The 12,867-nt window shown below is 39.1% G+C and overlaps 2 protein-coding genes across 2 annotated transcripts in view; one reads left to right on the forward strand and one right to left on the reverse strand.

Moving 5' to 3' along the window:
* Positions 1-12: 12 nt before the first annotated feature.
* On the forward strand, positions 13-926 carry LOC113470896 (rho-related BTB domain-containing protein 1-like). The gene is made up of 2 exons (XM_026829659.1): positions 13-63; positions 654-926. Exons 1-2 carry the CDS (start codon positions 13-15, stop codon positions 924-926), a joined length of 324 nt encoding a protein of 107 aa, XP_026685460.1.
* Positions 927-8,322: 7,396 nt separating this feature from the next.
* LOC103517639 (adenosine deaminase-like) overlaps positions 8,323-12,867 on the reverse strand; it is a 6,900-nt gene continuing 2,355 nt past the window's right edge. Inside the window, exons 2-7 of the mRNA XM_026829660.1 lie at positions 12,399-12,586; positions 11,936-12,075; positions 11,244-11,485; positions 10,570-10,739; positions 8,960-9,086; positions 8,323-8,427 (exon numbers count right to left, since the gene is read on the reverse strand). Of these exons, the coding sequence (XP_026685461.1) occupies positions 8,323-8,427; positions 8,960-9,086; positions 10,570-10,739; positions 11,244-11,485; positions 11,936-12,075; positions 12,399-12,586 (972 nt within the window). The remainder of the gene's footprint in view (positions 8,428-8,959; positions 9,087-10,569; positions 10,740-11,243; positions 11,486-11,935; positions 12,076-12,398; positions 12,587-12,867) is intronic.

Raw genomic sequence — 12,867 nt, forward strand, 5'->3', positions numbered from 1 at the left:
GCCAGATGTGAAATGTTCCAGGCCATGTTCAGTGGAGACTTCAGAGAGGGTTCCGCCAAAGTGGTAAGCATTGGTTTTTACAGATAAAAAGATCTTTTTTGAAAGGAGAACCAAATGGTATTTACGAGTATAATAAACAGAACTTCTCATGACGAGGTGAATCTATGTTGTCGAGGCAATGTATCAGTTTCAAATTACATCGATCGACGTCGTCGACTGTGTGTGGACACAGCTTTACAGATCCCCCCTTCCCGTGCCATGCACCTATCTCACGGTGTTGGAATGATTTGCGGGTTTAAAATCCCCTTGGACGCCCGGATCAGGGGTTTAAAACTCCCTTGGACGCCCGGATCAGGGGTTTAAAACCCCCTTGGACGCCCGGATCAGGGGTTTAAAACCCCCTTGGAGCTTTGCAGATATAAAGGTCCCATACTGGCCAGAGGCTATTTTCGATAATCAGGATTGTTTAAATATCAATAAAGAATCCATAGCTCCGGCTTTGTTTACTATATTCACCCCCATCTTTTACCAAAGCACTGTATTTTTCAAGGAAAATTTACATTTTTTTTCTCCTAAAGCTGTGTCCATGTGTGAATCGACTGTCGATCGATTTGAACACACCTTAACGTTTCTACATTTTCTCGTCTCGTCAGATCGTTTTCCCCGGTATTCGGGCCGACACGTTCCACATCCTTCTCAGCTTCATCTACACCGACGAGCTCAGCCCGGGTATCTTCCTCAATCCGAACAAATGTATCGACATCCTGGAGCTATCCAACCGGCTGTGTCTGCAACGCCTGACCAACCTGATCGAGAAGCGGCTGGAAGATCAGCTGTTATGCTATGAAGGGTCTGAATTGATTCCCCTGTGTCTGAAACTACTTGAACCGACTAAGGTAAGGTCTGAAACTACTTGGACCGGCTAAGGTAAGGTCTGAAACTACTTGAATCGGCTTAAGGTCTGAAACTACTTGAACCGGCTAAGTTAAGGTCTGAACTCATTCCCCTGAGTCTGAAACTACTTGAACCTTGAACCGGCCAAGGTAAAGTCTGAAACTACTTGAACCGGCCAAGGTAAGGTCTGACACTACTTGAACCAGCCAAGGTAAAGTCTGAAACTACTTGAACCGGCTAAGGTAAGGTCTGAAACTACTTGAACCGGCTAAGTTAAGGTCTGAAGTCATTCCCCTGTGTCTGAAACTACTTGAACCTTGAACCGGCCAAGGTAAGGCCTGAAACTACTTGAACCGGCCAAGGTAAGGTCTGAAACTACTTGAACCGGCCAAGGTAGGGTCTGACACTACTTGAACCGGCTAAGGTAAGGCCTGAAACTACTTGAACCGGCTAAGGTAAGGTCTGAAACTACTTGAACCGGCTAAGTTAAGGTTCCAATGGATCACTGAAGTTAAGAAAGTTGCGCGTGGTTAGTATCCGGATGGGTGACCATCTGGACAATCCTGTGCTGCTGGTTTTTTCCCGGTCCCAACCAGGCTGGCTGAGGTTAATGTGAGTAGGCGGGTAGCTTGTTGCCGAATGAAGGGTAAAACCCACGTTACTTAAGACCTTAGTAGCCTGAAACTACTTGAACCGGCTAAGGTAAGGTCTGAAACTACTTGAACCGGCTAAGGTAAGGTATACAGTCGAACCTGGGTATAAGAGAATCCTGGATTTAAGAGAAAATTTTCTGGGCCCTTCATTTTTGAGCCAAAAACCTGGATAGAAGAGAAGAAATATAAGGGAAACCTGGATATATAAGAGAAAACCTCGATATAAGAGAATTTTTTTCTGGCCCAAGGTAATCGATTTGCCTCTATATAAGAGAATTATCTACCTCGGACCTCTATGTAAGAGAATTTGTCCAAAAGTCACATTATAAGAGAAACTGGATTTAGTGGAAACCTGGATATGAGAGAAAAAAGGTCGGTCCCCTGGATTCTCCTATATCCAGAGTCGACTGTACCTAATTGGTTGATTTCATAAAGTTTCAATAATTTTAGCCAATCAGATTGCTCAATTCGAGAGTTTAAGCTAAAACAAGTTTAAACTCACTTTGTGGACCCGGCCATTAAATGATCAAAACAAAACAATATGCTTTCACAGCTGATTTTCATTGAAATTTGACCTTCGTAGATTCGCATAAGCTCAACCCACCTTTGGGAGCAGTTGCCCCTACACCTAAACCTCAGAGTGGGTTTTTTGTGTATGGAGTTAAGCTGGTTCACTAAGCTCGAAGATCTGGGCGATCTTCATATTAGATCAGTTGCGCTTACTTGGGTGATGTTTCAAAGTCATAGAGCAGGAAAAATGAGGACCAAAGGAATTTTCCTTTTTCTTCTACGACTTCTAGATCCCGAGATAAATCGATTTAAAAAATTCCGGTAAATCGTGAACCTTGACGTCACGGCATACGCTCCCGTAGGCGATGACGTCATAATTCATGACTTCCGCTTCGTTTGTTTGTGCGCAAGCGTTTCTGCGCATTTTGACGTGAAATCTGACGTCACAAATCTTTGAGCTTTTTCATTAGAACGGCAATTAAAAATTGAATTTTGGACCTTTTAAAGATACTTTTTCGGAGTTTTGCCCTCAGATTTGGATTTTTCACAACTTTTTACGTAGGAATTGACCTTTTACTAATAATATTTTCCCAATTGCAACTCCTCCATTTGACATTGAATGCACCAATAGTATTTTGTCCCCAGTTAGGAGCCCGTCCCAATGCCAAGTACAGTCATGCTGTATTAAAACTTTGACATGAAGCTGAATTTCTGAGCCAGTTTTGCACCAAACTGTGTTTCGTCAAATAAAAAACTCCTTAATTTAGAACTGCCATAAGTTTATTCCCGGGGCAGTGTACTGCTTGGCATTTTACTTTGTAACTTTTAACAACAAAAATCAACATTTATTTTTTATATTTATTGCACACACTTTCACATATCTTTATTTAAAAAAAAAAGTTTACGTATAGTTAGATTAATTATTCAAAACGGATTTTCCCTCTTATGAATAGATGTTTTACTTTTCGCTCACCATAATTATATATTATGATCGATTTCCAAACGAAAAGTTCAATTCCTGCAGTGTTAAAGGTCTTACGAGCCAACGGCGATAGCTCCTTGAATACACCAGTTCCCAACGGATCACTAAAGTTAAGAAAGTTGCGCGTGGTTAGTGTCCGGATGGGTGACCATCTGGACAATTGTGTGCTACTGGTTTTTCCTGGTCCCACTCAGGCTGGCTGAGGTTAATGTGAGGAGGCGTGAATGAAGGGCAAAACCCACGTTACTTAAGACCTTAGTAGTTATGCAGTGATGTTAACCCCCTAAGAAAGGTCTTTCTTAATTGATGGTTTAGATTTCATTTTTTTTTTTTTTTTTTTTTGGAAAATTAAAAGTTTTTAACCGTGTATTTTTCTATTCAACCCAACAAAATGTCAACAAAAGAATCCGGAAAATTTAATCGTTAGAGAAAACACCACCAACACTAACAACAATCACTAGAACCAACATGTATACTCTCATACAAGTATTAATGTACATAATAATCATTTGTTTATATTTTTTGTTTACTTTTTAATTTTAATTTCGTTTATATCATTTCTAACTTTTTCTATGTTCGTTTTAGGGTAGGTAGTTCAAATAACGGATAGTGTCTGCTGCTACTAAAAAAGAACTTCTTGCCATCCTCAATTCTCAATTGGCAGTTTTCAAGGCTATTTTCTAACCTAAATCTATGGCCCACCCACCCAATCAGAATTGAGTTGGAGACTTGTCTGGTTTTACCTATGGAATCAACTTTTGCGCGAAAATTTAACAGTTAAATAAAAATAAAATAATGATTAATAATAATAATAATAATAATAATAATACATTTTTTTTTTTTTTTTGTTTAAAAATTTTTTTTGAAAAAAAAAAAAAAAAAAAAAAAAAAAAAAAAAAAAAAAAATGGGTTCTAAGGAAGAAAGCGTTGCCAATTGTGCACACTTTTTAAGATTATAAGCTCTGTTCAGATTTTGGCAACATCGCATTTCCAATAAATTGCGTACTTTTTGCTGTATCAGTAGACACTTCCTAAAACATATGCTTGCATTGTGATAGGTAAAAATATTTTTTAGTAGGAACATTTTATACCTCAATTGAGGATCAGAATGGTCGGGGCCACAATGGGAGTTTAAACTCGGTTTAAGTTTAACTCTTGGATTGAAGAATCTGATCAACCAGATAAAATTTCCATCTTATCAGATTACTTAATCCAAGATTTAAACTTAAACTATAATGATCAGTTGCGCTTACTTGGGTGATGTTTCAAAGTCAAAGAGCAGGAAAAATGAGGACCAACGGAATTTTTCTTTTTCTCCTACGACTTCTCGATCCCGAGATAAATCGATTTAAAAAATGCCAGTAAATCGTGAACTTTGACGTCACGGCATACGCTCCCGTAGGCGATGACGTCACATCAAATGTCCCGAGCAAAGCTCCCTTGCAGGCAACGCATTAATTGTTTGTGCGCATACGTTCTGCGCAGTTCTTTCTGCTCCTCCGCTAGCGCGCTTGCATAGTGGCGCTACCTAGCGAGACAACTGCCTGAAGTCTGACGTCACACATCTTTGAACTCTTTCATTTGAACGGAAAATAAAAATTGAATTATCGACCTTTTACAGTTGTTTTTTTCGAAGTTTTAACCTCAGATTTGGATTTTTCACAACTTTTTACATAGGAACCGACCATTTATTAATAATTTTTACCCATTTGCAACTGCTCCATTGTGGCCTCGGCCATAAATAAGTCAAATTAAATTTCAAATGAAATAAAAGTAGGCAATTAAATAAGTGAATTTAATTCAATTAAATCTTTATTTTAATTTTAGAAATCTGTTATTAAATTTTGTCTGTTACATTCTGTGATTGTTTTTGATTCGAAAATGACAGATTGATCTATATTTTTCTGAGAGATTTTTTGTTGTTGGAGGACAGGGGGGTGTTATCAAAAAGTTTGAGAACCCCTAATTTATTGTGATATGATTTTAAACCTGAGTAAAGTATGATTTCAAGTTAAATAAAAGTATGTAGGTAATAGGATAAGTTTGCCTAGGTGTTGAAATACCATTTTTTCTTCTTCTGAAATTTGGTCTGAAAGTGATGTGACCATATTTCCGTCCCAAAATTAGTTGCTAAGAAAATTAAATTAAACTCCTAAATGAGCTATTTGTTATTGAAAACATCTGACACATTTGTTTAGAGAATAAAGAGGCTTTATTGAATACCTTTTTATTTTTCATTATAATTTAATATATTTTTTCATTCAAATTTAGGGTGGCTTGGGGCAAATTTGTGACATTTTCTGTTAACCATTTCTGCAACTTGACTCTTGAATATAAACGTATTCTCAATGCTCATTGGCTATTGAACTAGACACCTAGCTTTTAATATGACTTTAGTAAAGAAACCAATCTTTAAGATTTCTTCAGTAGTCCATTAGCATTTGAGACCTTTAAAATTGGGTGCATCAAAATGAGCTTGAAAATTTAGCGTCTCATAATTTGCCCCAACCTACGCTCCAGCTATGTTTTAATTTGCCATTAATATTTGCGTCCCAAAGTCATATATAGCATTTGAGACCTTTAAAATTGGGTGCATCAAAATGAGTTTGAAAATTTAGCGTCTCATAATTTGCCCCAACCTACGCTCCAGCTATGTTTTAATTTGCCATTAATATTTGCGTCCCAAAGTCATATTTTGTTGATCTATGGAGATTTTAAATTCTTTGAAAAAAAAAGTCAAACAATTTCAAGTCCTTAAAAACAACCCTGATTCCATTACTGACCTGATATGTTTCTTAAGAGAAACAACTTCCTGAAAGAACTGTACGCCACCTTATTTATTTGCTACAAATAGCCTACGTTGCTAAATTGTGTAAAAATAAATAAATAATTTCAAGTCTGTTTTTTAGGAAGTCTGTATCTCGATAGTTTTCAAAGAATTTGGAGTCCTTTTTTTTAGGAGGTATGTACATATATCTACTCATCTCGGTAGAATAGAGAGAAACAATCAATAAAATTTATTGACGGACTTCCCAAAGTTTGGGTTGCCAAAACGGGGCAGCATACGATAGCGATAGATTAATAGAATATGACTTGAGTAGAATTATGTGATAATTATTTTAATTGGAGGAACGGAAAGGAATGTTATTTCATCTGTTAGTAATTTTCTTGTGAATTAAAGTCAAACAATTTCAAGTCCTTAAAAACGACCCTGATTCCATTACTGACCTGATATGTTTCTTAAAGAGAAACAACTTCCTGAAAGAACTGTACGCCACCTTATTTATTTGCTACAAATGGCCTACGTTGCTAAATTGTGTAAAAATAAAATAAATAAATAATTTCAAGTCTGTTTTTTAGGTCTGTATCTCGATAGTTTTCAAAGAATTTGGAGTCCTTTTTTTAGGAGGTATGTGTACATAATATGTCTACTTATCTCGGTAGAATAGAGAGAAACAATCGATAAAATTTATTGACGGACTTCCCAAAGTCTGGGTTGCCAAAACGACGCAGCATACGATAGCGATAGATTAATAGAATATTACTTGAGTAGAATTATGTGATAATTATTTTAATTGGAGGAACGGAAAGGAATGTTATTTCATCTGTTAGTAATTTTCTTGTGAACTAATTTATGTTAAAATTAAAGTTATATATATTTTTTTTAATAGACTGCGTTGAGATGAAGTTATTTTGGAAACAATGAAACAGAAATTAACCAAACAACGAAAATGGCTAATAAACTAATAAAAGAAATGGCGAAAAAGCCAATCTTGTAAATCTTGAATGGTTGATCCTAATGCCGTCTTTTATCTTTTCTTTTCCATTAAACTCGTCATTATTTGTAACCAAAGAATTAAAAATACTGTTACCAAAGAATTAAAGTTAGATACTAATTTAGATTTCTGCACTGACTATTTTGGACATGATAAAAATTACCCACCTATTTTTTTCTCGTAGTATTGATTTATTTCGTTTAAAGAAATATTAGTTACTTCATAATACATTATATTCCTAGTTGATCATTTTTTTACTCAATCATAAAATGATCTTGTTTGTTTTCCATTTCTTTTTTACCTGTTTCGCAGAAATTGACCCCCGTATGTATGAAATCTAAAGATAAACTTAAGTTTAACTTAAGACGAACAATGTTGCCAATTTCATGTCATTTCTTGAGATAACTGGCTAGATTTCATGAAATTTGGCAAGATTTTCATTTCAAGTTAAACTTAAGTTTATCTTTAGATTTCATACATACGACGGTCAATCTGTATGCAAAATTCGACATACTGTCTCCAGCATTTCCTGGGCTATAGCACGAATTTCTTGATAAAAGCACCTGTTGACTCATCCAGAGTCCTTGTCCAATAAATACACACCTTGTTTTTAACATATTTCCATAAAAAAAAGTCGCACGAGCTAAGATCGGGTGAGGAGGGAGGAAAATGAAAATGGGTGCGAAACTTCATCTGAGCATTAGTCACAAATTCACCACTTTTAAGAAATGCCTCCACAGCGAAAGCTCGATGTTGCGGGGTCCACGACTACATTGTAACAAAACCTTATTTAGTTCTGAACTTAGTGATAGGTATTAATTTCAACAAGCTACGACAAGTTCTAACAACTTGTCAGGTAACTCTGGACCACCCTGTATAAACGCCGCATTAAGCTTTTTTTTCTTTTTTCATTAAGCTTTCCCTGTGTTACAATATTCTGTAGAACATTACCTGACAGGTACGGCTGAAAAGGTCCGTCTGTCAGGACTACCTGATGAGCACACTCACTATCAGGTAGACATGATCAGGTCTATCTGATAGTGAGTGGCTGGCCTAAGACAGGGAACATCTTGGTGTCCGAGTTTAATGGTTTTGACTTGTGATGACCACAGCACTGGGTTTGTGGCGTTTCCTTGCATAGGCCAAGACTCGAGAAGATTTTTATTGACCGGAAGTTGGGATAATAACTTGCCATTCAACTAAGTCTAGTGTGAACCATTAGACGAGGTATCTCAGGCCACTAAGTCCACATTAGTGCATCAGACAGTGTGCGTGGACCTTAAAGATCTCGTCTTTAAGGTCCGAAAGAAAGACACACTATCACGTCACGTGAGCTGTGGCTACTATCAACGGATTTACCTAGCTACATTATTAAGGGAAAACTTTGAACTACATCTTTCTTACTCCCCATGAGTACACGTAACCTGCCGTGACGTGATGTGATAGTGGTGTGTTTCTACGTTTAAGGTTCACGCACACTTATTCGTCACGTATACGTTCGGTCACCTTAGTTCATATTACTCCATATCTTGTTCAATATTACTTTACAGTCCGTCTCTGTTGTGGATAAGTATGTTTCTACTTCAATATCTCCACTGGTATATCTCCACATCTTTAAAGATTTAAAGATTTGGGTTTTTAAAAGATGAGTGTTCCACCGCCGTTTTTTTTTCGTAGCAATGGAACAACTGCTACATTAGACGCATGTGGCCTGTGTCGTAGCATGTCCATCCCGTAGTATGCCTCTCATCAGATGGGCGAGAAGAGACACAATACTTCCCATTTAGGTGCTGGGTCAACACGAGAACACCAGAAAGTAACCCGTTGAAATATTTGCAATCGAAAAACGAGTACAAATTTTTGTCGGTGGTGGGATTCGAACCCGGGACCTTCTGCATGGCAAGCAAGCGCGTTACCACTGGACCAACCGTGCCCCCGTCTTTTTTACGGCTTTCTTTTAAGTGGCAGGGTTCTCCTGGAGGAGCTCTTCCACCTAACCACTAAATTTTTCTTTTCACTGTGAGCCTTTAAGATATTTCACCAGGGAGGAATAAATTGCCAACATTTGTTAGGATAGGTACTAGAAGAACAAGTGGCTAATTTGCCCCAAGTCCCACCCATATATAACCAGCATAGCTACTTACGATGATTTTGAACTGCTCCCTAGAGAACCCCCAGGACTGGGCCAGTTGGTAGTCCTCATTCAGATATCTACCGGTAAGCGTAGGATCATCGGAGTTCAGAGAGAAGTTGGCATTGTCCTTGGCAAATCTGAAGAAAAAATGGCCAAAAATTTATTCTTAAAATGGTCAAACATTTTATCCAAAGAGGAAGAAAAAGATGGCAAAAAGTTTCAAAGAAAATTTTGTCTCTAATGTAAATGCAGTTTCTTTGTGTTATCATTTCACAACTTTGGTGCTCACTGCAGTATTGTAGGATTTTCCCAATATCTCAATAATCCTAAAATCCAATGTTTACCTACGATGCTGGCGCCGGTCGCTATGCGCATTTATATGTCATAGCTACTCATTTTCCTCACGAGGCTGAGTGGGCCCCGCAACAGCCAGTCACGCCAGCTTACACAGTTAGCTTGGCTGGTAGGGCGGCTGCCTTGTAAGCGCTAGAGCGCGGCTTCGATTTCCACCCGGGGTCAACTTTATTCTAAACAGACAAGGTTCGCTTTCAGAACGGCTGGCTTTCTCCTATCCTGGCCTCTTTCTCTCTTCGCATTCGGGACGATAAGACCTCCGTTGTTACAGTTCCCTGTATCAAACCTCTTAAAATAAATAGGTAAATAGCCAGTACGAATGTTCTTTAAGAATCGCTGACGTTAAGAAACGTTGTGCCTAAATAGTATCTGGACGACTGACTTCCATGGCTGTTCTGTGCTTGAACCTACGTCCTCCTGTTTACCGAGCGTCTTGACCACTACACAACCGAGGGATCGCGTCACACAGGAGAAGGTTTTTGACTATGGATGCCGAAGTGGCTCGATATTTAAAATAATAGTGCTTATTTATACTGCTCGAATAGGACTGAAAAGTCCCTTTACTCCAGCAGTGGGCTACTACTATAATAAATTATTGTGGTCAAATTCTCAAATTATATTGAGGATAAAATTCCATACATCGACTGGGATTGAACCCACGCCCTCCTGTTTACCAGGCGAGCGCCTTGACCACTACACCACCGAGGCAGGTTCTACACCACCGAGGCAGGTACTACACCACCGAGGCAGGTATATTTAGACAAAATACCAGCAAGGGTTAAACATATATTATTCTTGGAGAAAGTGTCAGCATTACCAGAACTTCGTTAATGGAGAGTATAGTCCTAAGGTTAGATAATTATCCTGAGCCAACAAACCAACTGGTACTTGCCAGTCAGTAGTTAGTACGAGGGTTTTCAGCACCGGTAATACAATCCTAAAACCTTTTACCAACAAAAGAAATAGTTGCTACAAAAGTTAAAAAATATAAAAATAATCAATTTGAAAACAAACGAAAAATAATAGAAATAAAAATAATAAAAAGCCGGGCATGAATTGAACCCGTGAACTAGCGCTTACAAAGTAGGCTTACTGATTTTGTATTTAAGTCTTCTGTTCAGGCCCTTTTAGAAGTTCTTCAACTCTTTATTGAATAAAAACTCTCGAACGGTTTATGTGATTTTAATGGAGCTCATTGATTTTGGGCTCTAGACTCTAGAGACCTTTTTCCTGAGCGAGATCCTCAATTTCCAGTTAGGTACTTACTGAGCTATAGGGTGGGTCCGAGTATGGAACGGTACGGCCCCAGTCAGATAAGAGGACCAGGGACAACACTCGAAATGTATTCTCTTCTGGAGACAGGAATTGTAAATGTTGCTGTCTTCGACTACACTGTAACCGTGACCTACACGGTCTGTATGGTAGATTTCTACCGCCTGAAACCATTAGAGTAGTCACTTAATTCCTGAAACCAACAGAGAACCTACCTCGGTGGTGTAGTGGTCAAGGCGCTCGCCTGGTGAACAGGAGGGCGTGGGTTCAATCCCAGCTGAGGTATGGAATTTTATCCTCAATATAATTTGAGAATTTGACCACAATAATAGTAGTAGCCTACTGCTGGAGTAAAGGGACTTTTCAGTCCTATGCGAGCAGTATAAATAAGCACTATTATTATTATTATTATTAATTAGATTTAGGGCTCCTTTGCCGAGGGAGTCGTAGGGCATCTAATTCTCGCTGGAGGATCTAAAACTGAGACAAAACCAGTCCTGTCAAGTCACAGACAATAACAGTGGCTCATCTGAGGGTATCTGAATGGAACTACGGTCAAGTCCGTCTCAGGAAGTAGGGGGGAAAAATGAACCTCGAGGGGGGGGGGGGGGGGGGGCTTCCCTTGTACAGTTCCCTCTATCAAACCTCTTTTAAAAAAAAAGTTGTACTTGACGGTCGTACTGCACACCTCCAAAAAACCTACCATGAGGGCCGGTCTCAGGTTGTATCGATAGCAGGTCGATCCCCACCACTCCATAGTGAGTACAGTTCTGGGCCAGTCTAAGCGTATCAGGGACGGTATCCACAGGCCATTTCGTGGCGCAGGACAAGATGGATTTGCTCTTCACTTGGAATTCGTCCTCCCCTCTTTTCAGGCCCTGGTAGACGCGACGCACGGTTTCCTTGAGACCTGGAAAGGAACGAAAGGAATATTAACACTTGAGGTGCCCAAGAAAATCAGGGCTATATCCAGGATTTTGCTGAGGGGGACAGATTCTAGAATCTGTCAATCTCATGCTACAGAGTCTACATCAGACACATACAGAAGAATGTACCACGCTTGACTTGTACCTAAGCGCTAGTCCGCTAGATCGCGGGTTAGATTCCCGCCCGCGCGAACTTTGTCTTAAACAGATAAGGTTCGTTCTAGGAACGGCTGGCTATTTCCTATCCTGTCCTTCTCTCTTCGATTTTGGGACGATAAGACCTCTATTTTCACAGTTCCCTCTATGAAATCTCTTTAAGGTCCTCCATTGAAACCTTTTTTTTTTCTTTCTTTCTCCAATGGGATAAAGCATCAGGACAAGTGAACTTAAGTAAGTATGTAATTCCAACCGTTTCATTTTCAGTAGGTACTTACCTTCGTATCCTAACATCTGGTACAGCTCAGTGCCCAGCAGTTTGTGCGGCATATATCTGACTTCTACATAGGCCACGTTGTTCTTGGAGCAGTCTTCAATGAATTCGTACGCGAACCTCTCTATGGCATCCAGATCTCCTCTGAAACAAAACATTTAACGAAGTAGGTAATAAAATAAATGACAAAATTTCACATTGAAATGGCGCGAGGTATGATAGAAATAGAATGTTATGGGAACTGTAGGAGAGGAGAGAAGGAAGACAGGATAGGAGAAAGCCAGCCGTTCCGAGAACGAACCTTATATGTTTGGGATAAAATCCGCCCCGGGCGGGAATCGAACCCGCGACCTTGCCCTCCAAGCTTATAACTAGGCTGGCATCGCCGTTTTTGTACGTAATAGGTATGTTATACATTACTACTTGTAATAATCGTTATACTCGCTTCTAATATTCGTTATACTCACTTGTAATAGTCGTTATAGAACTTGTACGGACTCAGGAAATGGTACAGGCTGATTCCCTCGGTTCGTACGATGGCCTTCTCTAAATCTTCCAGGGTTCCGTCTCCAGGGAGGGGCAGGTTTTTCCTCTTGGCCAACTCATACAGGGTGGAGTGGCGGGCGGCTCCGTCAAGATGGACGTGCAATTCGACCTGGGGGGGGGGCAAAAAGGAAATGAAGTTAATGTACCTAGGTGATAGAAAGTAATAAAAAAGGATTAGAAGATATGTTATTTGTTCCTAGTCGGAAAAAAGTAAACAATGATAAGTGATAATGATAACATAGTCAATATCGGTAAAGGTAAAAGTTTGTGGACATTACCTATAAGATTTGTGTGGGTAAAATAGGTCAATATTGAACAATGGGTGTGAAACTGTGAACATTGAACATTAGTTCACGTACCTACCATGTTAATTGATCATGTACCCCGTGT

Source organism: Diaphorina citri, unplaced genomic scaffold (assembly GCF_000475195.1).
Source record: "Diaphorina citri unplaced genomic scaffold, Diaci psyllid genome assembly version 1.1 scaffold1914, whole genome shotgun sequence".
Taxonomy (NCBI): Eukaryota; Metazoa; Arthropoda; class Insecta; order Hemiptera; family Psyllidae; genus Diaphorina; species Diaphorina citri.